Source organism: Mustelus asterias, chromosome 5 (genome assembly GCF_964213995.1).
Source record: "Mustelus asterias chromosome 5, sMusAst1.hap1.1, whole genome shotgun sequence".
Lineage (NCBI taxonomy): Eukaryota > Metazoa > Chordata > Chondrichthyes > Carcharhiniformes > Triakidae > Mustelus > Mustelus asterias.
Genome location: NC_135805.1, coordinates 55,922,370 through 55,948,620, shown reverse-complemented (window position 1 = coordinate 55,948,620; position 26,251 = coordinate 55,922,370). Strand labels below are relative to the sequence as shown.

At 42.3% G+C, this 26,251-nt stretch overlaps 1 protein-coding gene across 1 annotated transcript in view; it reads left to right on the top strand.

The window, feature by feature from the left end:
• Window positions 1–22,096, top strand: part of LOC144493971 (desmin) — a 47,228-nt gene extending 25,132 nt beyond the window's left edge. Inside the window, exons 4-11 of the mRNA XM_078213547.1 lie at window positions 381–500; window positions 891–986; window positions 1,381–1,515; window positions 9,499–9,609; window positions 14,750–14,860; window positions 15,780–15,904; window positions 20,546–20,689; window positions 21,826–22,096. Of these exons, the coding sequence (XP_078069673.1) occupies window positions 381–500; window positions 891–986; window positions 1,381–1,515; window positions 9,499–9,609; window positions 14,750–14,860; window positions 15,780–15,904; window positions 20,546–20,689; window positions 21,826–21,919 (936 nt within the window). The 3' untranslated portion in view covers window positions 21,920–22,096. The remainder of the gene's footprint in view (window positions 1–380; window positions 501–890; window positions 987–1,380; window positions 1,516–9,498; window positions 9,610–14,749; window positions 14,861–15,779; window positions 15,905–20,545; window positions 20,690–21,825) is intronic.
• Window positions 22,097–26,251: the final 4,155 nt, after the last annotated feature.

Here is a 26,251-nt window from a genome sequence, read left to right as displayed (position 1 = left end):
TTCTGAGTAGAGCAGTCACTTCCGGAGTCCAGTGTCAAGCATATGAACCAAAGAGTGATCATGTTAAAGGTACAGACCTGCCTAGAAAACTGCAGCTTGTTGACATGTCATGCATTCAGCTATTGGTGTATCTTCACAAGCAATGTCTAAGTGTTAGCTTAATTGGAAGAAAACATTTTGTATCTTTTGTTGAATGAATGCTTTCGTGTTTTCATCCATAGAAACGTTTTTGTACTTACTTTCTAAAAGTGGTCTAAGATCTGTTCAGGCATATTGTAGGGTAGAATATATATGTCGCAATGGTTCTGTGGAATACAGCATTGCTGGACTAAGAAAAATGATAATGAAGGAAAACTTTAATCTTATTTTACACTCTCCAGGATGTGGCAGTTGCTGCAAGGGATGCTACGACTGGCCAACTGGAGTCTATGAAGATCAAGTATGAAGAAACTGTTGTGGCTCGGAAGAAGGCAGAAGATGAAATTGAAGCTTTCCGCCCAGTAAATAAACTACTTGCTTTCTATCCCCCTACTTGTCTGACAGTCTGTAGTATTTCTCTACTCTTTTTCTCACTGTCTCCTTCACAGTTTGCTTACCTACTTGCTTTCAAAAAAGCCCGGTATTATTACATCAATAAATATTTTTATAGGAAACATTGGGGCTGATTTTCTGTGAAGCTTCTGTCACTTGTCAGTCATAATTTCAGTGGAAGAGCTTCATGTTATTTTACTGGTGTTCCCACAGCTCATCCATCAGAATTAGAGCAGATGAATGAGAATTCCATGTAAATTAATTATATAGATTAATGACTATTAATCCCAACAGTTAATCTTTCTTCTTTAATTCCTGTTGTATCCATTCGTAAGTAACACGATTTATAATTACTGTAGGATGTAGATGCTGCCACAGCAGCACGAATGGACCTGGAAAAGCAGCTGGAGAATCTTGAAGTTGAACTAGAATTCCTCCAGAGAGTGCACAAAGAGGTATTGTTTCATATTCAACGTAACATCAATCTGATTGAGAAGCCACATATTTGTGCCAATTTTATGATTTTGAGTTATAAAGTTAAAAATAAAGTTTATTTATTAGTCACAAGTAGGCTTACATTAACACTGCAATGAAGTTACTGTGAGATTATAAGGGAGGAAGGATACAAAATGAGAGGATGCCATGTATAGTAATAATATTGGTCATTGCAGCTGTTTCAGTTCTCTAAAATAAAGTAAGGTATATACATATAATATAGATAGAAAGAAACACTTCTAAGTGACAAAATATTGCTAAAGAGTTGTGCTTTTTCTCCATACCACTCTTCTTGTGATACATTCATTTTTTGTGAAATTATCTTATTATATATATTATTTATCTTTTAAATAGGAAATTGAGGAACTAATGAAACAGATCTATAGTATTACTGCCAGTGTTGATATGACGTACGCTATTCCAGACCTGGCTGCTGCAGTCAGGGACATTCAACTTCAATATGAAGACATATCAGCAAAGAATCTGCAGGTGAGATGGTAAAGAGAGTGAGAGATTGCCCATTCCCTGCATTGCTCATGTGTCCTCCATGCAGTATTTGTATGAAACTGTTGTGGGAAATATTTTTAGGTGGCCTGATTAATTTAAAGATCTTTTCATTCAGCATTTCATTTCACAAAGGCAAAAAAAAGCTTATTCAGTTCAATGAAATTCTTCAATTAAACTAGTTTTTATTAAAACATTGAAATGTTAGAATCAAAAACATTACAAATTAACAATATTCAGACAAACATATAATTAGGACAAGACAAATCTCATTTTGGCCAAAATGGGAGATCAATGGTTCCACCTACACAACTAATGCGCTAGCAGCTTTCACAGAAGATCTCAGATTTCATGCCAAAAAAGTAGAATAGTTATACTTTTTTTATCAGATTAATCTGCCCAGCACTTAATTAACAGCAATTTCATTCATTCATTGATCAGTCAATCTACTGATGACATGTCTTTCAATCAATAATTCTCTGACGCCTTCAAATATAACTCTGTTATTCGTCAGTCTGTGTTACGGAAGTTCTCACCCAAAAAATGGCTTCTTATGATTCAGCATTTTCTCTAATCAATTTAAACCGGTTCCATTGAAGGCACCTTTATCTATTGGACCTATTTTCCCTGGCTTAGATATGCATTGGTAATTTACTTTGTTGCATTATTTGTGCCTGACTTGTGCTGATATCTTTCATGAATACATCTTTCATTTTAATGGCATGCTAAAAACATTTCTTAGAGACATTAAGATGTTACTAACATATTTTGTATTATTCTCAAACCACAAATATTAAAACATTCGCTGCTAATTATCCTCATGTTGGGTATTTAGAACTAATCAGAATTCTCAACTACAGAGACTTACCAAACAGATCTATTGCAATACTATTCTAATACACAGGAGGTGAATTTCATCTTCAAATATAAATCGGTTCCAATTTAATCAAGCTTTAAGACCTGCTTGAATATTATGTGCTGATAACATTCAATTCTAAAAATAACAAAAGAAGACTTGCATTTTATACAGCAAACTTCATGAACTCAAGATATCTTGAAGCATTTTACATCAATGGAAGTTCCTTTGAATTGGGGCAGCCAATTTGTGCCCACAAAGGTCTGACAAACAGCAATATGATGACTAGATAATCTGTATTAGTGAGGTTGAAGGAGGGATGAAAAAAAGAAACACTTGTATTTATACACAGCTAGTCACTAAAAAGTGAAAGGTTAGCATGAAAAGAAGGGGACTCAGTGGTGCAGGTATAAGTGTGCAGGCTACTCGCAGATGAATCCTGCATCTGACTTTTGCTTTGATTGCTTTGAAGTTGAGGTGCTGCTCACAAGATCTTGCAAGGAAGACCTTGTGAGCGGCACAGTTTCCTCTGTGATATTTTGCAGCACCATCCCATATGTCAACACTGTTGTGGTCCTGCAATCAAGTAGAACCATAGAAATGATACAACACATTTGGCCCATCTTGTCCATGCTGACCCAAAGACACCCAGATGCCCTTTCTAATCCCATCTTCCTGCACATGGCCCATAGCCCTGCAATTTACAGCACTTAAGGTGCAGATCCAGGCACTTTCAAATGAGTTTAGGATCTCTGCCTCCCCCGCCAACTCAGGGAGCAAATTCCAGACACTCCGTAACCTCTGCGTAAAAAGAAGTTTTTCCACATATCCCCTCTAATTCTTCTGCCATTTAGCTTGAATCTATGACCACTGGTTTTCGAACTCTCTGCCAAGGGAAACAGGCTCCTCCTGTCTAGTCTATCTCTACTCCTCACAATTTTGTATACCTCAATCGTGTCACCCCTCAGCCTTCCCTCTTCCAGGAAAACAACCTCAACCTCTCCAATCTCTCTTCATAGCTGCAATTCTGCAGCCCTGGTAACATCCTAATAAAACTTCTCTGCACACTCTCCAGAGCAATTACATCCTTCCTGTAATGTGGTGACCACAACTGCACACAGTACTCTAGTTGTGGCCTCACCAGTGTCTTATACAGTTTCATCATTATATCCCTACTTTTGTATTCTATACTTCTTCCAATGAAGGAGAGCATTCCATATGTCTTCTTTACAACCTTATCTACCTGTACTATTACCATTATGGACCTGTGCACCTGCACACCAAAATCTCTCACTTCATCTACCTCTCTCAGTATGTTCCTGTTTATTGTGTGTATCCTCTTTTACTGTTTGACTTCCCTAAATGCATTGCCTCACACTTATCAGAGTTGAAGTCCACTTCTGCCACTTTCCTACCCACTCCACCTACCTAGCTATATCATTTTGGAGCTTGCAGCTAGCCTACATTATTCACTACATGGCCATATTTTATGTCATCTGCAAAATTCCCAATTGTACCCCCACGTTCAAGTCCAAATCGTTAATATATAAAACAAGCAGCAGCTTTCCAACACCGAGCCCTGCGGAACACCACTTGAAACAGTTTTCCATTCGCAAGGGCAGCTATCAACCATTACCCTTTGATTCCTGTTACTAAGCCAACTTTGGATCCAATTCATCACATTACCCTTTATCCCATGGGCCTTTCCTTTTTTGACCAGTCTGTCATATGGGACCTTGTCAAAAGCCTTACTGAAATCCATGTCGACAACATCCACTGCACTATCCTCATCAATCCTCCTTGTCACTCCTCAAAGAATTTTAGCTGTGTTTAAAGTGGTCCATCCCAAGATGTTCCCATTGTTTTGATGGAAAAGAAGATGACTTCAGCAGTTCTCTTGTCTCCTGACAATGAATAGAACAAGTACTACAATTCGACATCATCTCTTCCAACCATTTTGAGAGACCTGGCCACCAAACAGAATATCTTGCTTTTTGTGATGCCCAAATGTCCTTGATGCAATCACTGTAGTATGTTGAATCCCAGAACTCTTGAAATGAACAACCTCTCATCATAGACGAGTAAATCGCCAACTAAACAATGGAATAAGCAAAAGTGTCCTTTCTGTTCCTAGAACGGTCTGAGAATGAGATTGTGTGGCATGTGCCCTGACCATTCTTTGATACGGTACTCTCCGACCTGAGCTCATTCTTCATCAGATCTCTGATTTCATTTAGACTGTGAGTTGTTGCTGGTAGTGTTGTGGTTGTTCAGCAAGAACTTCATCACCTTGTTCAGGTCTTGCCACTGGGATATGGGACAAAACATCTACGGTGGTCTGCTGTTTTCCCTGAACACACTCTGTCTTTGCATCAAACCTCATTAGCCTCAGTCTTATACTTTTGGGGGCATTTAAGAGTGCGACTAAGGATTCGTGATCTGCTCTGTATTTCAACTTGAGTTACCTCTGTACCTTAACCAACAAAATAATATCGCCTTCCTGAATGTAAGTCCTGCTTCCTGTAGGCTTGCACTCAAGTATCATGTTCTGTCTGAGTGGATCTGTGTGACAAATCCATCCAGTCTTTCTAGGATATTTGACATTGTCCTCTGAAAGATCTCTGGTGCTGCCAAAGGGTAAACTGTTGAAACAAAACCTCCCAAATGATGTAATGAAGATTGTGAGAAACTTAGACTCAACATCAAGGTGTAGTTGCCAAAATACATTATTGGCATCGAGCTTCATGAAGATTGAACTCTCTCCAAATTTTGCTAAGTACTCGTCCACAGGCGACATCGGACAAACTTTGCAATCAACTGTTTTGTTCAGCTGGGTAAAACCTATGCAAATTCTGATAAATCTATTGTGTATTGGTAGTGAGACCATCCCCGAGCACCAGCTTGCTGATTCTATCACATGTGAAATAACCCCTTTGCTTCAACATAGAGTCAATTTCCTTCTTTACCTTTATCAGGAGTGGTTGAGAAACCTTTCTGGTGTAAACAGACACATTGGCCCTGATTTTATCAGCACGGCTGCCCGAGGCTCGTAAGATCGCACCCAAGGCCAACGGGGAATGCTGTTCTGCAAGCCTCGCCCGCCCCGATAAAATCAGGGCCATTGTCTTCCTCACCGGATGGAGTGATGTGCTATGCTGTCTTCAGCTTTCCTAGTCCTTGTGAGCAGCTGTGAAAATTCAGCTCTGAAGCTTTTAGGGTGATGTCAGGTTTCCAGTTCCTCTACTCTGCAAATCAGATTTAAGTCAATACAGACTTTCCTGTTTAAGAGTGAACAACTCTGGTTCAGGGTCACATATAAGGTTTCAGTGATTTTTCTCTCTTTATATTGAAAGCTTGTGTTCAGTTGTCCTATGACCTTGAGTTCTATACCTCCTGGCCCAGGTAGTTTTTTTGCATGATGGCTGAAGTGAGAATGTTTCTCCAACCATTGCTCAATGTCAGAAAGAACCAAAACTGCTGCGCCTATAATTTAAAGCATACCCTGTTTCCCACTATTAAGATATCGGCAGCCTGCTTGGATCCTGGATCACTCCAAAGAAAGGCATCTTGATAATATTGATATCTTCTACTCAAAAGTATCTTATACTTTTTTATAATTTCCACCTTTCAAAGGCTCCTCTTTTTGCTTATTCTGTACAAGCTTCTCGCTGTGGCACACAGCCTGAGAGTCAACCTTCTTTCTGAAAAAGTGGCATTGGCCTCTTTGGTGGAATAATTTTCATACCTGTGATTTTTGCCATCACATCAGTAACGGTTAGCTGCGGATGGTTGGTGGATACTCTTCCTACCTGCCCTGCTTTTCAACAGCTACCTCTATGCCTTTAAACTTAACAACCTCCACCGAGTCAGTTATCTTTGGGATATGTTTCTCCTGTCCCCGCTGAATCACCAAGCAATTTTGCTCCTTGAGTTTGCCCGCTCAGTTGAATTACCTTTCTTAAGGTTAAATCATTCATCAACTGCAAGTGGTCAGACAATGCTTCAATCCAAGACTCTGACAACAATTCTGTCCCTGAATAGTTTTAATAACTTTTAAGCTGCCATATTCACAGATCTCTACAAGTCTATACAGGTCATTTCTGAATGTGTTATTACTTTTCCTTTGTCTTGGAGTATGCTTGCTAAATTTAGCTCGCTCGACATTGGTATTCCTTCTCAGATTGAAGTAGGCATTCAGTGCTTTTATCACTTCATTGTAGGTAGCTTTTTCTTTGTTGATCTCTTGCCTGACTGGAGGTAGCATCTGCACAGCAACCCATTTGGTATAATAGATAATGATATGCTCTCTGCCCGGCTTCACCATGAGGCCGGTGCAGTGCAACACATGCCAAATCTTCAACACCAGTTCAGCCACGATTCTGTCTGGTTGAGAACTCCAATCTGCTTGAAGCTTTCCGCTAATGGCAGAAACCTTTCTGTACTTGTTCTTTGACTTGCTGAAACTATATTTCTTTCTTTATTATTTCATGGAATGTGGGCTTTGCTGGCAAGGACAGCATTTGTTGCCCATCCCTAATTTCCTTTTAAGGGGCTTGCTAGACCATTTCAAAGGGCAGTTAAGAGTCAACCACATTACTGTGGATCTGGAGGGACATGTAAGCTAGACCAGGTAAGGGTGGCAGGCTTTCTTTCCGAAAGGACATATATTCTTGATCTCATTGTGCTGACACAGAATATTTAGAGTCTGCTGAGGTAATGCAAATACGTAATTTATTAAAATATCTCAAATAGTGACAACATCTTAACCATGAGCTTATACAAGAGAGAGCAAGATCATGAGACATTGCATCACACTACCTGTGGTGATGTCCGCTATGGCCGGATTCTTACCACTGTTCACACCAGAGGGTTTTTCCTATCCCTCTGCAGTGGACAGAGATTTGGCTGGCCGCCAAATTCTCCGGCCTTGTTGTAATAGGAGCAAGGCATGAACAGGGGGTAGGATCACGCCTGCAGTCTCATTTAAAATTAATCTCTTATGCCACAAAATTAGATAGGTAGAGCTCTACCATCTCTTCCCTGCAGACACTTGCTTACCAAAATGAATCTTGTATGGAGAGCTTGGGTCTGGGGTGCACTCTCATGGCGGTCAAAGGAAGTGCTACAAGGATACTCTAAACTTCAGTTAGGAGTTTTGATAGAGACCGCCAGTCCTGGGAGAAATTCACACAGGATCAGTGCACCTACTGCAAACAAATAAAAAACAATGCAGCCTCTTTGAAAGCAAACCCATATCAAAGGCAGAGAGAAAACATAAGGAGAGAAATCTTGAGCCAGCAACCCATCCAAAATTCAATGTTCTTCGGTATCCTGTCCTATTTACAGCAGGGCCTTCCATGCTCAGATCAGCCTTAGCAGTCACTTACGTACCAACCTTATCAACCAGAAACTTACCAAGTACCCATGATGATGAAGATGGTCATTTTCCTTGAAGGAAAAACAAGAAGTTAGGTGATAAAATAAAAGCAAAATACTGTGGATGTTGGAAATCTGAACTAAAAACAGAAAATGCTGGAAATACTCAGTAGTTCTGGCAGCATCTGCGGAGAAAAAGCCAGAGTTAATGTTTGAAACTGAATGAGACTCTTCTTCAAAACAAACATTGGGTTGGATTCTCAGGCCTCTCCTTGGCATGTTTCTCGTGGCAGGATCTTTTGGTCCCACCATTGTCAATGGGATTTCCCATTGACTCCACCCCACGCTGCTGGGAAACATGCGGTGGGATGCGCCATCAGTGGGAGCAGAAGAACCCACTGGCATGAACAACTGGAAAGTTCTGGCCATAAACTCTGTTTCTCCTTCCTCAGCTTGCAGCCAAACCTGATGAGCACATTCTGTTGTTATTCAATAAGGTAGGCAGACTACTATAAGCAACCATTAGAACTGAATAGCTTCTGGCTGCTTTGCTACACAAGCATTGGTAATGTAATAGCACTGCCAATTTAATAGATGTATTATAGAATCTGGGCTGGAGTCATGTATGAAATGAGCATACTGTACAGCAGCATTATATCTGTGCTGTTCTTTGGTTGAAGGTGTTGTATGTTACCAAATGCTGGACTGATTGAATTGAAAAGTTTGATGCTGTAACAACCAGTTATAAGTAGTTCTTATGCAGTTTCCCTGATTGTGATTGATGCAAGCATTAAAATGTTAAATACACGTGAAGGCATATCATTTAAAATAAATAGAATTTAGTGATCTAAGTTAACCTTGTTTATTTAGCACAAAATATGTTACTGCTTTCATTAATCCATATTTATAAGGTCAGCTAAGTGATCATTATCCCAGATAATTTCCTTGCTATTCTTGCTCTCCTCAAAAAAAATGCATTTGTTTCTTAAATAAATGACTGAAACCTAAATCAGAATATCAAAAAAATATATTATTAGTCATCTGGCCAAATGAAATTTAATAAATGAAGAGTGCTACCATGTTTGAGAAAAGAAACAATCTCCGTTCATCCTCCACAGTTAGATAAAGAAACATTGTCAGAGCAATCTGCAGGGAGTTTATACCTAGAATCAATCCTTGCCATACCTGACGAAAATGTTGTTTTATACAATCAGGAGGTGCAAAGTGGAGAATGTTCCATTCTGCAGCACTATCATCCCTGACCTTGAGGAACACAATAAACCATCTGGTTCTATTCATGCGAGTACAGTTACTTGTCAGGCTACTGACAGAGAGTTTGAATATATCTTTGTCTTGCATTTGTTCGATGCGCGCTCAAGGTCTTTCTAGGTGGTGTGCCATGCTATTGTGTACGTTGAAAGACTGTGGTTAAAGATGAAAAGTATGAAATAAAATTGTGAAAACATCTTTTTTTAACAATAACAGCAATAGAATATCTTTTTGATGAGATGGCCATGCCGCCAGGTGACAGGCTGTTCATCGCTTTGGAGTAACTGAGTGTTTGTCATCAAGTTATTTTCTTGCTTGACTAGAAATTGCCATAAAATGTTTGGTCACTGATGTTGACTAAAATTCATGCAAGAATGTTGGTGACTAATATGTTCAAACTGTGTTGCTTTTCTTGCCTTTATTTACAACCTATTCCTGATTTGTTAATATTTACTATGTTCTCCCAGGAAATGGATGAATGGTATAAGAGCAAATTTGTTGATCTGAATCACACATCTGCTAAACGCATAGAAAACATGCGAAACACGCGAGAACAACTTGCAGACTGCAAGCGGAATGTAAGTAGTCACCGGCCCAGCATGATGACAGCTCAAAACAAATTCTTGTTGTTTGAAAAATATACTTTGAGTTCATCAAATGTATCTGAATGCATTCCCAGTTAGGCAACAAAAGGATTATTATTAGATAATAGGGTTGTATGATGATTAATGTGTTGGAGTTTATGGAGTGATATTACTCAAGCTCACGGTCATCATTCACCCACGTGTGGGGTGGAATTGATGCAGGCGGCTGGTGTCTTGCTCGCCGGCAAAAGAACCAACAGGAGTCCCACATTGCGTCTTTTGGTGAAGGCCCACAAAGATTGAGTGTCCTTCAGACACTTAACTGGTCAGAGGCAGGCCTTCCCTGAGACTTAGGATCATGGTTCAGAAATTCAGCCTCCCCACCGCCCCCCCAACCAAAAGGGGTGCTGGGGCCAAGCAGAGGCTGATAGCGCTCCATTGCCCATTAGCGCCACTGGGAGTGGTGGCAGTTGCCAATAATACACCCACTAGGAACATGGGAACTTAGGAGCAGGAGTAGGCCATTCAGCCCATTGAGCCTGCTCCACCATTTATTACGATCACGGCTGATCAGACACTCCAATGACTTTTACATCCGCTATCCCCACAACCCTTCACGTTATTGTTAATCAGAAATCTATCAATCTACCTTAAGCATGCTCAATGACTGAGCTTCCATAGCCCTGTGGGGTAGAGAATTACAAAGATTCACAACCCTCTGTATAAAGAAATTTCTCCTCATCTCAGTCCTAAGTAGCATCCCCCTTTTTTTGAAATTGTGCTCCCTGGTTCTAGGCTCTCCAGCCAAGAGAAACATCTTACTTGTATCTACCCGGTTTATTCCTTTAAATATTTTGCAGGATTTAATGAGATCACCTCTCATTCTTCGAAGCTCTAGAAAATACAGGTTTGCCCTATCTCTCTGCATAAGACATCTTGCCAACCCAGTCTGGTGAGCCTTCGTTGCACTTATTTATTAGTGTCACAAGTAGGCTTACATTAACACCGCAATGAAGTTACTGTGAAAATTCCCTGGTTGCTACACTCCGGCGCCTGTTCGGGTACACTGAGGGAAAATTTAGCATGGCCAATGCACCTAACCAGCACGTCTTTCAGAGTGTGGGAGGAAACCGGAGCACCCGGAGGAAACCCACATAGACACGGGGAGAACATGCAAATTCCACACATACAGTGACCTAAGCTGGAAGTCGAACCTGGATCCCTGGCGCTGTGAGGCAGCAGCGCTAACCACTGTGCCACCATGCCGCCCATAGGACACTTAGGCCCCTTTGCACATCTACACTTTCTAATTTCTTACCATTTAGGAAATAGTCTACACATCTGTTCCTTTTACCAAAATGGATTACCTCACATTTTCCACATTATATTCCGTGCTGTTGTTGTCCACCTACTAAGTCTATCCAAATCCTCCTGTATCCTCTTTATATCTTCCTCACAACACATATTTTCACCTAGCTTTGTATTATCTGTAAAACTGAAAAGATTACATTTGGTCATCACATCCAAATCATTGACATAGATTGTGAACAGCTGGGACTCAAGTACCGATCTATGCGGTACCCCAATAGTCACAGCCTGCAAATATAGGAATGACCAGTTTATATCTATTAGCCAATCCTCAATCCATGTCAGTATGTTGCCTTCTACCCCATGTGCATGTGGGCATCCCATTTTGGTCATTATCTTTATGTGGGGGACATATCAAAAGCCTACTGAAAGTCCAAATATACAAAGTCCATTGACTCTCGTGTATCAGCTTTGATAGTAACATCTTCAAAAAACTCCAAGTTCATCAAACAAGATTTCCCATTTGTAAATCAATGTTGACTGTGCCCAATCAGATCATGATTGTCCAAGTGTCTATTTATCACATCCTTGATAATAGATTCCAGCATTTTTCCTACTATTGATGCAAGGCTAACAGGTCTATACTTTCTTGTTTGCTCTCCCTCCCTTCTTAAATGGTGGGGTGACATTTGCTACCTTCCAATCTTCAGGAACCATTCCAGAATCTATCGAATTTTGGAAGATGATCACCAATGCATCCATTATCTCGATAGCAACCTCTTTAACACTGTGGGATGCATAATATCAGGTCATGGGGACTTATCAACTTTCAGTCCCATTAAATTCTCCAATACAACCTTCTTACTTATACTAATTTCCTTCATGTCCAAATCTCCCTGGGATCTGTACACCTAGGAGATTTCCTGTAACTTCCTGAAGTGAAAACAGGCACAAAGTAATCATATAGTTTCTCTGCAATTTCTCTATCCCCCATTGTAAATTCTCCTTATTCTGCCTGTAATAGACCCAAATTTATCTCAGCCAAATGCATCCTTACATACCTATAAGAATTAGAAGCAGAAGTAGGCAAATTCAGCCCTTCGAGTCTGTTCCACCATTCAATCGGATCATGGCTGATCTCTTCCTTGGTCTTAAATCCACTTCCCCACCTGTTCCCCATATCTCTTTATCCCTTTCTTTATTAGAAATATATCTATCTCCTTCTTGAAACCATTCAAAGATTCAGACTCTACCATGCCATGGGGCAGTGAGTTCCACAAATTCACCGCCCTCTGCGAGAAGTATAGAAGCCTCGAGGCCTAGAATCTCCAAGGTACCCAGGCCATGGGTGAGAGAGGGCAGGATGGGTGTCATAGGAAGGGGTCATTGGCTGAGTGGGGTGTGTGGTTGGAATAAATTGTGGGAGAGGTGCCTAAGTCCCTCAGTCAGGTACTTGGTGCCTTTCTATGAGGGACTACCCACAAGATCCTGGAAGCCAACTGAGCAGGGTTTGCTATTTGGGCTTCTGTAATGTCCTAACTATGTTAGGGGTTGTGAGTTTTAACAAAAAGAGAAAAGATGTGGGCCGGAATCCACTCAAAAAAATTCTAAGTGTTGAATTGATGTGAAAACTGGAGTAAATCAAGCTGGTTTTTTCAGTGTCAGTCTCAAAAAGAATCTCCCACACCCTGCACACTGCAGAATGTCTCAGCGTGAATCATGCTGAAAATCAGGGGGTGGGGTCTATTCCTGCTGGAGAGGCCGGCAGCATAGATCTGTTAGTGCCGAGATCGGCACATGCGCAATGGCCCTGCACTGCTGGCCCCCTGATCGCTGGCCAGCACAATCACAGGCCAGCCCCACGACCCCCGCAATGCCGGCCCTCCACCCCCGCACGGACCGCCTGCTGGCCCCCATGCATGCCCGGGCACAGCCTCAACCTCCCTCCCCCCCCCCCCCCCCCCCGACAGTGTGTAACCGCCCCCACCACCGATGGCCAGCCCCAATCGTTGGCCTCCTTCCCTCCCCCAGCGATCCCAACTGCAGAGTGGCAGTGGGATTCCCCACTCCCACAGATCTCCCTCCCAGAGGCCCTGCCCCATCAGGCCCCACCCTATTGGCACTACCCCATGCTCAATGAGCAGTGCCAAAGTGCCTCCTGGGCATTGGCACTTTTCCCCTTGGGCAGTGCCAGGGGACACAGACTGGCATTGCAAAGGTGCCAACACCGAGGGGGCACCTCCCGGCACCCGACTCTGGGCAACCCCAATTGCCTCCCTTCACCCCAGCTGGGTCGGGCTGCCAGCTCCTCAAAAGTGGGGAGCTATAGCAAACTCCGCTGGGGTGACAGAAGTCTCACAACACCAGGTTAATGTCCAACAGGTTTATTTGGTAGCACGAGCTTTTGGAGCGATGCTCTTTCATCAGGTGAGTGGAGAGTTAGGTTCACAAACAGGGCATATCTAGGCATTGACTCATTTACAAGATAATGGTTGGAATGCGAATCTTAACAGGTATCAAGTCTTTACAGGGGCAGATAATGCGAGTGGAGAGAAGGTTAAGTTCAGATTAAAGAGGAGTGAATTGTCTCAAGCCATTCCTCATTGCTCTTGAGAAGGTCTTCTTGAATTGCTTTGTCTATGGGGTACAGGTGCATCCACAATTCTGTTTGGAAGGGAGTTCCAGGATTTTGACCCAGCGACAGTGAAGGTACAGTGATATAGTTCCAAGTTGCGGTGGTGCTTGGCTTGGCAGGGAACTTGCATGTGGTGGTGTTTCTGTGTATCTGCTGCCCTTGTCTTTCCTGGTGGTAGAGATGTAGGCTTGGAACATACTGGAGAAGAAGTCTTGGTGAGTTCCTGCAGTATAACTTGGAGATGGTACACACTGCTGCCGCAGCATGGAGTGGTGGAGGGAGTGAATGGGGTGCCGATGCAACTGGCTGGATGGGGTGTTGATGAACTGCACTCACCCAGGAAAGTGGAAAATATTCCATCACGCTCCTGACTTGAGCCTTGCAGATGCCGGACAGGCTTTGGGGAGTCAGGAGGAGAGTTACTTGTTGCAGAACTCCCAGCCTCTGACATTCCCTTGTGGCCACAGTATCTGTATGGCTGGTCAAGTTCAGTGATCAATGGTAACCCCCAGGATGTTGATAGTGGGGGGGAATCAGCATTGGTAATGCCATTGAATGTCAATGGGAAATGGTTAGATTCTCTCTTGTTGGAGATGGTCATTGCTTGGCACTTGTGTGGCATGAATGTTACTTGCTACTTATCAGCCCAAGCCTCAATATTGTCCTGGTCTTGTTGCATTTGAACACAAACTGCTGCAGTATGTGAGTAGTCACGAATGGTGCTGAATATTATGCAATCATTGGCAAAAATCCCCACTTCTGGAGGGAAGGTCATTGATGAAGCAACTGAAGATGGCTGGGTCTAGGACACTGCCCTGAGGAACTTCTGCAATGATGTTCTGACAGGAAAAATCCATCCACCTGCTTCTTCATAGCATAAAAACAATACTTCAAATGCTGGAAATCTGAAATAAGAGCAGAAAATGCTGGGAATGCTCAGCATGTCAGGCAGCATCTGTGGAGAGAGAAACAGAATTAACATTTCTGGTCTCCATGGAGCAAAATTGGCCTTGTGACATCCTGCCAACCCTTATCCTGACCTCCTAAGGACCCATTGTTCCCAGTAAGTACTCAACTCTACCAATGTGTTAGTGTATTCTCAAAATTATACAGTGGTTTTGCAAAATACACATATGTATTCTTCTACCTTAGTTACATTTTTTAAAATCACAATTTTTCCACTCTTTTCAGCTTAAGAGCAGTCAGATGGAACTGGATGCACTGAATGCCCGTAAGGCAGCGCTGGAGGCTCAGAGTAAAGAGGCAGCAAATAAATATAAAGAAGAGATTGAAGAATGCCAGGTATTCATAATGGGATTACTTTCCTTTATCTGGGGCTGATATAAAAACCAGGGATACAATTTGGGAGCATTTCCAATTATTTTTCCTACAAGTTAAAGAACAGCTAATTAGTATTGAAATTAAGGGTACATTCTCTACTTAGCAGCAAATCTATATTGGCCCAGGTATTATGACCAACAGTGAAGAAATGGTCAAATGAAATAAAAACAGCAGATCTGGCAGCATCTGTGGAGAGAGAAACAGAGTTAATGTTTGGAAGAAATGGTGCTCACCATTCAACATGCTGAAAGCTGCCCCCCCCCGCCCCCTTACCCTTTATGATAAGGCTGTACCGGCTGACCAGGCAGCGGTACCTGCATCAACAACAACAAAAACAGAAAATGCTGGAAAAACTCAGCAGGTCTGGCAGCATTTGTGGAGAGAGCATATAGTGTCCGCATGACTCTTCTTCAGAGCCTGCGTATCTGAAAGCACAAATGCAATCGGGGGGCTGGGTGGAGTGGAAAGCAAGAGGTTCATGGTCACACCGTCTGCAGCTCGCATTCATGCCAGATAAGCAGGGTAAGAGTGAGGTGGGGCTTGAGAATGGGCACTTGGCAGGAACTTACTATCATTCTGAATGTTCTTGGTGATGCCAGATGCCATAGCCTCAGTCACAGCTGGCCCCATCACAAAATCTAGGCTATTCTGTTCATGCTGCCAAAGTACCTTTAAATTGTTTCGATGAAGTTAGGTTATTCCACTCGATGCTATTTATATGGCATACTTGATGAAATTGAATCCCGATAGCAGCCTGCATTCAACCATTGTCCTATCGGCCGCAAATGAGAGTACTGGTGGCTTCAAACAAAAGAGAGCTTCTTTCGGCAAATATTTGATGAGCAAGCAGCGAATTGATTTTAAAATGTCACTCCTGCAGGGTAAAATTGAAAGTTTGCAACAACAACTGAGTACCATCAAGGAAAAGATAGCTCTGCATTTACGTGAATATCAAGACCTGCTCAACATTAAAATGGCACTGGAGGTTGAAATTACTACATACAGGTAAGGGTGCTGTCAGAGAGATGAAAAATTAAAGCATTTTTTTTTTAAACTGGAAATATGTAACAGATCCATTGATATTTGAAAAGAAAAAATATATGTTAATATTCCAGGGAGCACCCCTTTGTCAGATAAGACAAAGTAGAAGTTTCAAATATGCACCTCATTTACCCCAGAGACCAGTTGGAAATTCAGCTATTTACCAAGCACAAATTTCTGAGCATTTATAGCTGAAGTGTTAGCCTATCCATTTACCTTTTCAGACACAGACTGATTTGCTGTAGTTTAATTTGAAATTGGTTAGAGTAAAACAACATTTACATAATGCAAAAAGCAAACCTGGCTTCTACAGCTCTTCCTCTGAAATTAGGAAGGTTGAACAGCAGAACCCCTGAATAAATTCATCCCACAGACTGTGTGAGTGTCACTAGAGGAACAAAGGAAGGATACTTTCATGCAAAGATTTCTGAGAGCATGGGTTATTATCATACGTGTTTATTGATGCGCATTTTATAATATAGTTAAAAGTGGATGTGTGTATGAGAGGTAAAATATAAAAAGACAAGGGTATGAAACAGCTCCAGTTTTAAGAGCTAATACCAGCATTGCCATATTGGACTCCATGCCCTCTTTCTGTGCAATGGATTTTATGGAAGAGGAAGATTTCCATCACCAGATCTGTCAGTTCTAAGCTCTTTAAAACTAATCCTAATCCAATCTGAATTTTAAATTCAAGTAGTACTCCAGTTTAATCTAAATTCAAGAATTATCCACAAATCTGGATGCAAAGTCAAATAGATCTGAGGAAGATAGTAGGAGGGTTTTTGTACCCAAAAAAGTCGAAGTGCCAAATGAGCGTGAAAACGGAAGATTTTCAGTGAAGACACAAATGAAAATCTTAAGCCATTTTGTGCATCATTGTTTGCACGATCTATTTCCCACCAGTAAGGTGGAGGGGCCTAAACTCACCGGAAAGCTGGCTACTCACAGTAGAGGGCGCAATTGTGAAGGCACAGATCTCTGTGTTCTGTGCGACAGAACAGGGATGTCAGTCGCCGCCACTCCAACCTCCTCCCCCTGCACCCTCCGGCACTGCCCCCTCCCGACTTCCCGGGGGTCCACCAATGGCCTCTGGTGCCACCGGCGAGACCACCACGTCAAGTCCCTGTTGATGGAGACCATACGTGATCCTCGGCAGTGAGGATTTTCACCGGCGAGGTCGCTAAGGCAAGTGAGCCCAGACAATTGCATCCTGCCGCTCACTAATGATATTTAAATCCCCATTTAAATAGATTTAAAGATTATAATCAGCCTTGTGCTCTTCCCCGGCATGAGGCTGATCTCGCTGGAAATCCAGGCCTCGTAAGTTCGCGAGAGACGAGAAACCAGAGGCGAATCCGATTTTCACCTCTCATGTGATATTACCAACTCGCCCCACCCATCAACTGGTGGGAAGGGCCAGTAAGATCCCCCCACTAGGAAATTCAGAACAGGGATAGACTATTCAGCCTCTCACGCCTATTCTACAAACTCAGGATAAATGTTCTCCAATGGCATTTTGTGCCATAAATGTCTAACTAGAAATCAGGCTGTGACAATAGGAGAGGAAAATAAGAGGATGGTAGCATAGTAGTTATGGTACTAGATTAGTAAGCCAGTGATCTGGACTAATGAGCTGGAAACATGAGTTAGACACGACAAGTTGGAGCATCCACCTCAGTAAGTCTAATGGTGTCAGTAAAGGGCAAACATAAATAATTATTAATAACTGCCCAAAGGATCATGAAAGCCTAAATCATGGTTTTTTTTTACACTATTCAGATCAGAAATGCCCTCAAACACTTATCTTTGAAATCAGTCAGTTTTTAAAAGATTCTTTGCCTAAAAGTGAGTCCAGCAATCTCCTTTCTACCAATTGACTTGAGCACGTTGGGAGTTGGTAGCTGACATGTCTGCATGCCAGAAAATGGAGTGGCACCCTCACTGTCCCTTCCTAAATAGACTAATAATGGTAACTTCAAAAGTCTGCTCAGCCTTCTCAGAAAGCGACATGGGGCTCAAATTACCTGGCCTGCTGGCGGAACTGGTCTCATACACCTTGTCAGCAGCCAAAATTGGGATTAACGGGAAACTTTAAACAAAAAATCATAGAATCCCTACAATACAGAGAAGGCCATTCGGCCCTTCGAGTCTGCACTGATTCCCACCCAGATCCTATCCTTGTAATGCCACATATTTAGCCCACCAATCCCCCTAACCTATACAACTTGGAACACTAAGGGGCAATCCACCTAATCTGCCATCTTTGGACTGTGGGAGGAAACTGGAGCACCTGGAGGAAACCCACGCAGACATGGGGAGAACTTGCAAATTCCACACAGACAATCACCCAAGGCCAGAATTGAACCCGGGTCCCTGGTGCTGTGAGACAGCAGTGCTAACCACTGTGCCACTGTGCTACCTCATGACATGAATTCATAGGATGTGGATGTCACTGGCAAAGCTAGCATTTATTTATTGCCTGTCTCTAATTGCTCTTGAGAAGGTGATGGTGAGCTGCCTTCCTGGTTAAAATTGAGTGTTTTTTTGGCTACTTAAGAGGACCTTTCTCTGTAAGATTCTCCCTGTTACTGTCTGCTAACTCTCTGATACTTGTGCACACTGAATTCAGACCCTCTTGGGCATCCCCAATTTTAATTGCTTCACCACAGGTGGCAACACCTTCAGTTTCTAGGGTCCTGAGCTCTGAAATTCTCTCCTGAAACCTCTCCAGCTCTCTACCTTATTTTCTTCCTTTAAAGACACTCCATCAAACTTCCCTTTTTGACCAAACATCTGATCCAATATCTCCTTATGTGGCTGGTGTCAAATTTTATTTTATTTAACTCATGTGAAGCACCTTGAGAAATGTTATTACATTAAAGGCGCAATGATAAACACAAGTTGCCTTTGTTTACAGTTAAGAATCAACCACATTACTATGGGCCTGGATGGCACGGTAGCACAGTGGTCAGCACTGTCGCCTCACAGCGCCAGGGTCCCGGGTTCGATTCCCGGCTTGGGTCACTGTCTGTGTGGAGTTTGCACATTCTCCCCATGTCTGTGTGGGTTTCCTCCGGGTGCTCCGGTTTCCTCCCACCGTCCAAAAATGTGCGGGTTAAGTGGATTGGCCATGCTAACTTGCCTCTTAGTGTCAGGGGGACTGGCTAGGGTAAATGCATGGTGTTATGAGGATAGGGCCTGGGTGGGATTGTGGTCGGTGCAGACTCGCTGGGCCGAATGGCCTCCTTCTGCCGTAAGATTCTATGATTCCATGACATAGGCCAGACTCAGTAAGAATGGCATTTTCCTTCTTCATAGGGGAGGAGTGAACTTGATGGGTTTTTTGGCATTCTGATGGTTTCTTGGTCACTAATACTGATACAAATATGAAAGCCTTTTTTTGTCTTCGCTGAGGACAGATCATTCACAGTCAGAAAGGGAAAGAACCGAGGGCACCTTAAATATACAGCAAGGGGTGGGATTCAAAGAAAAGATGGGGTCAGAGGGAAGGGGAGTAGAGGAAGGATCTGTAGGGATGTTGGTACCCACAGGTTGGTGTAGCTTGCAATGCTTCACTCCTGAAAGGAAGATTGAAAAGTTTTTTTTTTAAGTGCCAAATGAGGTGAAGAATGAAATGAAACTGCGGACCAAGAGCGCTTTGAGATAGAGTGAGTCAGTGCTGTTTAAAAGAGAGGTCGAGAGTGTGCATGTGGTGGCACATGGCGTTGAGAGTGGATCTTATAATGCAGTGGGAACTGCATCTGAATGTCGAGGAGACATCGGTAATTGTGGGTGGATCTAAAACACGAATGATGAGATTTGAGTTGGAATCCATTTGGATTAAGCTGGAGCTAGAGGCAATGCTAAGGAAGGGTCATCAACGACCTGAAACATTAACTCTGTTTGTCTCCACAGATGCTGTTTGATCTGCAGAGTATTTCCCATATTCCCGTTTTTATTACAGATACTAGCTTCTTAATGCAGATTTTATTTAATTAGCTGAGCTTAATTTCCTGCACTATTTAAAGGAAAGCAGGGCACTTTCTCCCAGTGTCCTGACTAGCGGCATAAATCAAAATTGCATATCTGGTCATTTATCTCCTTCCTTATTTGTGCGACCTAGCTGAGTGAAACTTTACTACTGTGTTTGACTCTTTGCCAACAGTCCAAGGGTGTGTGGGTTAGGTTGATTGGCCATGCTAAATTGACCTTGTGTCAGGGGGTTTAGCAGGGTAAATGAGGGTTACGGGAATAGGGCCTGGGTGGGATTGTGGTCAGTACAGACTCAATGGGCCGAATGGCCTCCTTCTGTACTGTAGGGATTCTGTGATTCTAACAGTGAATACAATGAAAAAGTAATTCATTGGCTTTAAATTGTTTTGAGATGTCCTGAGGATATGAAACATGCTAAATACATGTATGTTATTTCTCTCAAAGACATATTAATTTCTGCTACAGTTTTGAATAAAAGAAAGCTTTGCCCTTTTTCAAACATTTTGCTGGACCCGAGTGCACTGATACTCAGAGATATTAGTTAGAAAACTGAATTCCTTCTTGTGAAACAAAATATTTTCGATGTTATTTTTTCAATCAATCTTGCAGGAAGTTAATTGAAGGAGAGGATTCTCGCCTGTCAACAGTGATGAGTGGATTCTGCATGGTAGGGCAAGGGACTCTCAGCACTGGTGGAAGTATTTCCAAGGAACAGGCTGTGGAAACGACCGAAAAGAAAACTGTCCTTATCAGGTAAGAGTAATTCACCCCTCCAATGCCTGCATTGGATGGAGCAAATTAACTTGTAATCCCGATACCCCTATGATCAGCGGTAATATCCATATTTCTCACTCATTGTGCAATAAATGGTAAAATAATTAAAGAAATGAGAAAAAATATTTTAACTTGCATATGGGCAATGTGCAGAATTTTAATTGTAAATACTTTCATGCAAATTTTTTGTGTGCTTTCCTTCATTTTCCCCAGCCTATTATGTAGGGCTGTACATCCCAAAGGTTGTTGGATCACATCAAACAGCAGGTCTCATCCGCTGTTCACAAGATGCAGACTGTACCAACCAGCCCGTGCCTGCCAACCTCAAAACACAGTGTCCTACATTAGATGTGATGCTGTGACTGGACAACATTTGCTAAATAATCCTAAGTGTGCTAACATTTACAACCAATTTGATATTGTCAGTCTGGTTTGCAGTGTGGCATATTTGTGTGTGCTGGAAGCTAAATATATAAATACCCAGGGTCCTGTTCTTTTCAGACAGAAAGAACAGGTACACACATTGTACCTGTTTCAGTTAAACAAAATAAGTGACGGCCATTCACTGACTCATCCCTCCAGGGCAATGCCTTGAGCAATCAGGGTCAAACTGCCTTGTTTAAATTTTAAGCAATGTTTGCAGTTAACTGTCAGTCACCTGGTATATTCTCTTTGGCAACGCCTCGATCAGTCAGAATCTGCTTGCCAGCTAATCAGCATTTTCTTCTCATTGAATATAAATTGTTGTTTCACCCTTATATCGATATTGTCGCTAAGTGTCCTGTTGAGCTTAAGATGAAAAGCTTTGACATGCTACTTTTCTCAGCACTACTCAAGTTCTGTGTGCGACCAAATGATTGCATCACAACTATGTAAAAGGTTACAGTCTTCAGCTGGGTATTGATGAATTATGGAAAGTATACAGATAATGTTCCTCACCACTCTTATTTCCACTTGAATATTATGGGTCAGATTTTGCTGCTCCTGTTCCTGGGGGGGGGGTATTGGATTGCCTCAGCACAGTTAATAGGGATGGCTCTAGGGGAGCCTAGCTAGTTTTCTCTTCTTTTCCACTGTTAAATTCCTAATGCTATAACCTTTTCTTTTAATCTTAGAACAGTTAAAACAGATGAAGACACTTTACAAAAGGATATGCAGGAGAGAACCATTACAATCTCTGGTGCTGCAGATGATAGTGATGAAGAATAAAAGTCTTAAACAATGCTAATGATCAAACAGTTTTAAAAATTGGACAAGCATTTAAATTATAATGCTTTGAGTTCCTTAGCAAATTTGATGCTGAAAATAATAAGTATGGAGAACCAAGGACATAGCTTTGAATGTTCTATGATGCTGCTTCTTTAAACAAATAAAATTACTGGCATTAAATTAGTGTGTGGGAGTCATTATGTCCGCTGTATCAAACACTACAATTACGGAGACCAGAATCCTCTCGCATTTTATGATAATTATCATGACATTTTATATTAAAATTCAAAAGCACTAACTATAGCAGTGAACAAATGTTCTCCCCAGTTTTGATTCTTTTAGCAACTTGATGGCCATGTTACTCACACCGGCTCCCAATTCTTTCCCAGCTTAACGTAATTCAGTGGGTGGCACTGTTGCCTCTGAATCACAAGGTTCCTGGTTCAAGCCCCACTCCAGGGCTTGAGCACAAAAATCAAGGCTGACGCTCCAGAGAGTGCTGCGCTGTCAGAGGTGCTGTCTTGCAGACGAGATGTTAAACTGAAGCCCCATTAGCCGACTTGGGGGAATGTAAAAGATTACATGACACTATTTTAAGGAAAAGAATGGGATTTATCCCTAGTGTGTTGATCGATATCGATCCTCCAATCAGTACCACAACGAACATATTGCCTGGACATTGTTCCAGGGATGAGGTTAATTAGATAGTTTGGAGAAGCTGGGGCTTGTTCTCCTTGGATAAGAATAGATTGAGAGGGGATTTGATAAAGGCATTCAAAATTATGAGGGAAACTGTTCTTATTGGCAGAAGGGTCAAGAACCAAATTTAAAGTGATTGTCAAAGCAAGTTTAATTTTAATTCATTAAACATGGGCACCACTAACAAGGCCAGCAATTGTTTTCCATCCCAAATTGCCCTTGAAACAGATAAGTTTGGCAGATTTCCTTCCCTAAAGGACATTAGTGAACCACATGGTTATCATTAGACTTTTAATTCCAGATTTTATGCAATTCAAATTTCACCATCTGCCGTGGTGGGATTCAGACCTAGGCCCCAGAACATTACTCTAGGTCTCTGGACAATATCACTCAGCGACAATACCACTAAGCCGCTGCTTGACAACAACATAAGGAAAAACTTTTTTTTATACAGCGAGTGGTAAGGATCTAGAATGCACTGCCTGAGCAATTGGTGGAGGTTGGTTCAACTGAGACTTCCAAAAGGCAATTGAGACTTAGTTCCAGGCAGCTCCCTGCATTGGGGACACAGTGGACAGAGTACCCTTCGTTGTCCAGTACTTCCCCGGAGCGGAGAAGCTACAGCATCTCCTCCGGAGCCTTCAACATGTCATTGATGAAGACGAACATCTCGCCAAGGCCATCCCCACACCCCCACTTCTTGCCTTCAAACAACCGCGCAACCTCAAACAGACCATTGTCCGCAGCAAAATACCCAGCCTTCAGGAGAACAGTGACCATGACACCACACAACCCTGCCACAGCAACCTCTGCAAGACGTGCCGGATCATCGACACAGATGCCATCATCTCACGTGAGAACAGCATCCACCAGGTACACGGTACATACTCTTGCAACTCGGCCAACGTTGTCTACCTGATACGCTGCAAGAAAGGATGTCCCGAGGCATGGTACATTGGGGAAACTATGCAGACACTGCGAGAAGGGATGAATGAACACCGCTCGACAATCACCAGGCAAGACTGTTCTCTTCCTGTTGGGGAGCACTTCAGCGGTCACGGGCATTCGGCCTCTGATATTCGGGTAAGCGTTCTCCAAGGCGACCTTCGCGACACACGACGGCGCAGAGTCGCTGAGCAGAAACTGATAGCCAAGTTCCGCACACACGAGGACGGCCTCAACCGGGATATTGGGTTCATGGCACACTATTTGTAACCGCCACAGAGTTTCACTGGCTGTCTTGTCTGGAGACAATACACATCTTTTTAGCCTGTCTTGATGCTCTCTCCACTCACATTGTTTTGTTTCTTAAAGACTTGATTAGTTGTAAGTATTCGCATTCCAACCATTATTCATGTAAATTGAGTCTGTGTCTTTATATGCTCTGTTTGTGAACAGAATTCCCACTCACCTGAAGAAGGGGCTTAGAGCTTCGAAAGCTTGTGTGGCTTTTGCTACCAAATAAACCTGTTGGACTTTAACCTGGTGTTGTTAAACTTCTTACTTTCTTCTTCCAGCCACTGCAGCGCTGTGCCTGGAGGGATTGGAGAGTTGCTGGCCAATCTGATTGATTGGCAGCTCTCCAAGACTGGACCTCCTCCTGAATGAGGAGAAGTGTGATATGGCATTGAGGCTGCTGGAGTTGGCAGATATACGTTGCAAGCTCCTGCCATCCCAAAAATTCAAGGTTATGATTTGACATTGCTATTCGTGGGTGCTTGCAAACTGACTTCTGTGTTTCCTGCATTATAACAGTGACTACACTTCAAAAAGTAAGTCATTGGCTGTAAAGCTCTTTGAGTCAGTAGTAATGAAAGGTGCTATGTAAATACAGGTCTTTCTTTTTATTTCTGAGCATTAATTACCTCCTTGGAAGTTTGCTCTGGACAACATCCTGTAAACTGCTTCTAAGCACAATACTTGTGTACCGCACCATTTATGGATGATCCTGACACATTGGGTACTAAAAGAAGTTACCATGAATTCTAATGAAGGAATTCATATACCTGATTTTGTATTATAGTGCAGCACACATCAAAGGCAAGAGGAAAAGTACTCAAGGAAGCATGACCAGATAAACTGTTTCGTTGACGTTGGATGAGGGGTAACTGTTGGTCAGGCCACCGGAAGAACTTCCTACCCTTCCTTAGTTAGTGCCAAGGATCAGTTACATCCACCTGAGAGGGCAAGCATGAGTTCAGTTTAACATCTGATTTGAAATATATCCTCTGACAGCGCAGGCACTGATCGGAATCAATGTAAACTTTTGTCTGGTGGGAAATTGACAGGATTGGATCAACTAATTTACATGCTACTCAAGTTTACTTTCCATTGACTTCAGTGGTGACCCTCAAAGTGTAACTACATTCTCAAGTCTGGAATGTGACTTGAACGCGTGACCTTGGGGTGGTGGCATGGATGGGGTTTGGCAAAGCAAGTGACCATAAGACATAGGAACAGGGACAGGCCTTTCAGCACATTGAGTCTGCACTGACAGTCAATGAGATCATGGTTGATCTGATATAATCCTTAACTCCACTTTCCTGCCTTATCCCCATAACCCTTGATTCCTTTACTGATTAAAAATCTATCTCAATCTTGAACATACTTAACGACCCAACCACCATAGTCCTCTGTGGAAAGAATTCCATAGGTTTACTACTCTCTGAGAGAAAAGATCCTTCCTCATTTCCTCTTAAATAGATGACTCCTTATTCTGAGATTACGCCCTCTTGTCCTGGACTCTCCCACAAATAACCTCTCAACATCTATCCTGTAAAGCTCCCTGAGAATCCTATATTCTCAATGAAGTCTCCTCTCATGCTTTTAAACTCCAATGAGTACAGGCCCAACCCACTCAACCTCTCCTCATTAGAAAATCCTTCCAAACTCGGGATCAATGTGATACATCTTCTCTGGACTGCTTGCAATATCAGCAGTTGCAAATTGACTGCCTGTTCTAGAACCTTCCCCATTCAATACCATCTTGCTTCTGTCAAAGTTGAAATTCACCTACTCTGATTCAAAGATGAGGATGCTTATCTGCGGCTGAAACACAAATTAATACATTTGTTACATCTAGCCTTCACCATCCCAATGCACTCCTGGCTGGTCTCCCACACTCTATTGCTAATAAACTTGAAGTAAGCCAAAATTCATGTATAAACTCATATGATGTCATCCAAAATTCATGTATAAACTCATGCAATGTTTTCGCTGAGCAATAGGTTCCAAGTCAAGAAGCGCCTTAATTTTAAATTCTCATCTGTGTTTCCAAGTTAATCCATGGCCTTGCCCCACCCTATCTTTGTCATCTGCTCCAGCTCCACAACACTCAAGATATCTGTACTCCTCTATTTCTGGCCTCTTGAGCATCCCCGATTTTAATCGCTTCACTTTTGGTGACCACTCCTTAAGGTGCCTCGGCTCTGAGCTCTGAAATATCCTCCCTATATTTCTCCACCACTTTATCTTGCTTTCCTCATTTAAGACTGTTATATATTTAAGTGGATGCAGATTGCTTTAAGAGCTGATCACATGATTCTATGATGATGTCTTTAGGGTGTTGCACAAGCTGCTGTTTTAGTTAAATTCATACTTCGCACAGGGGGAAAGCTCCTACAATGTTGTTAG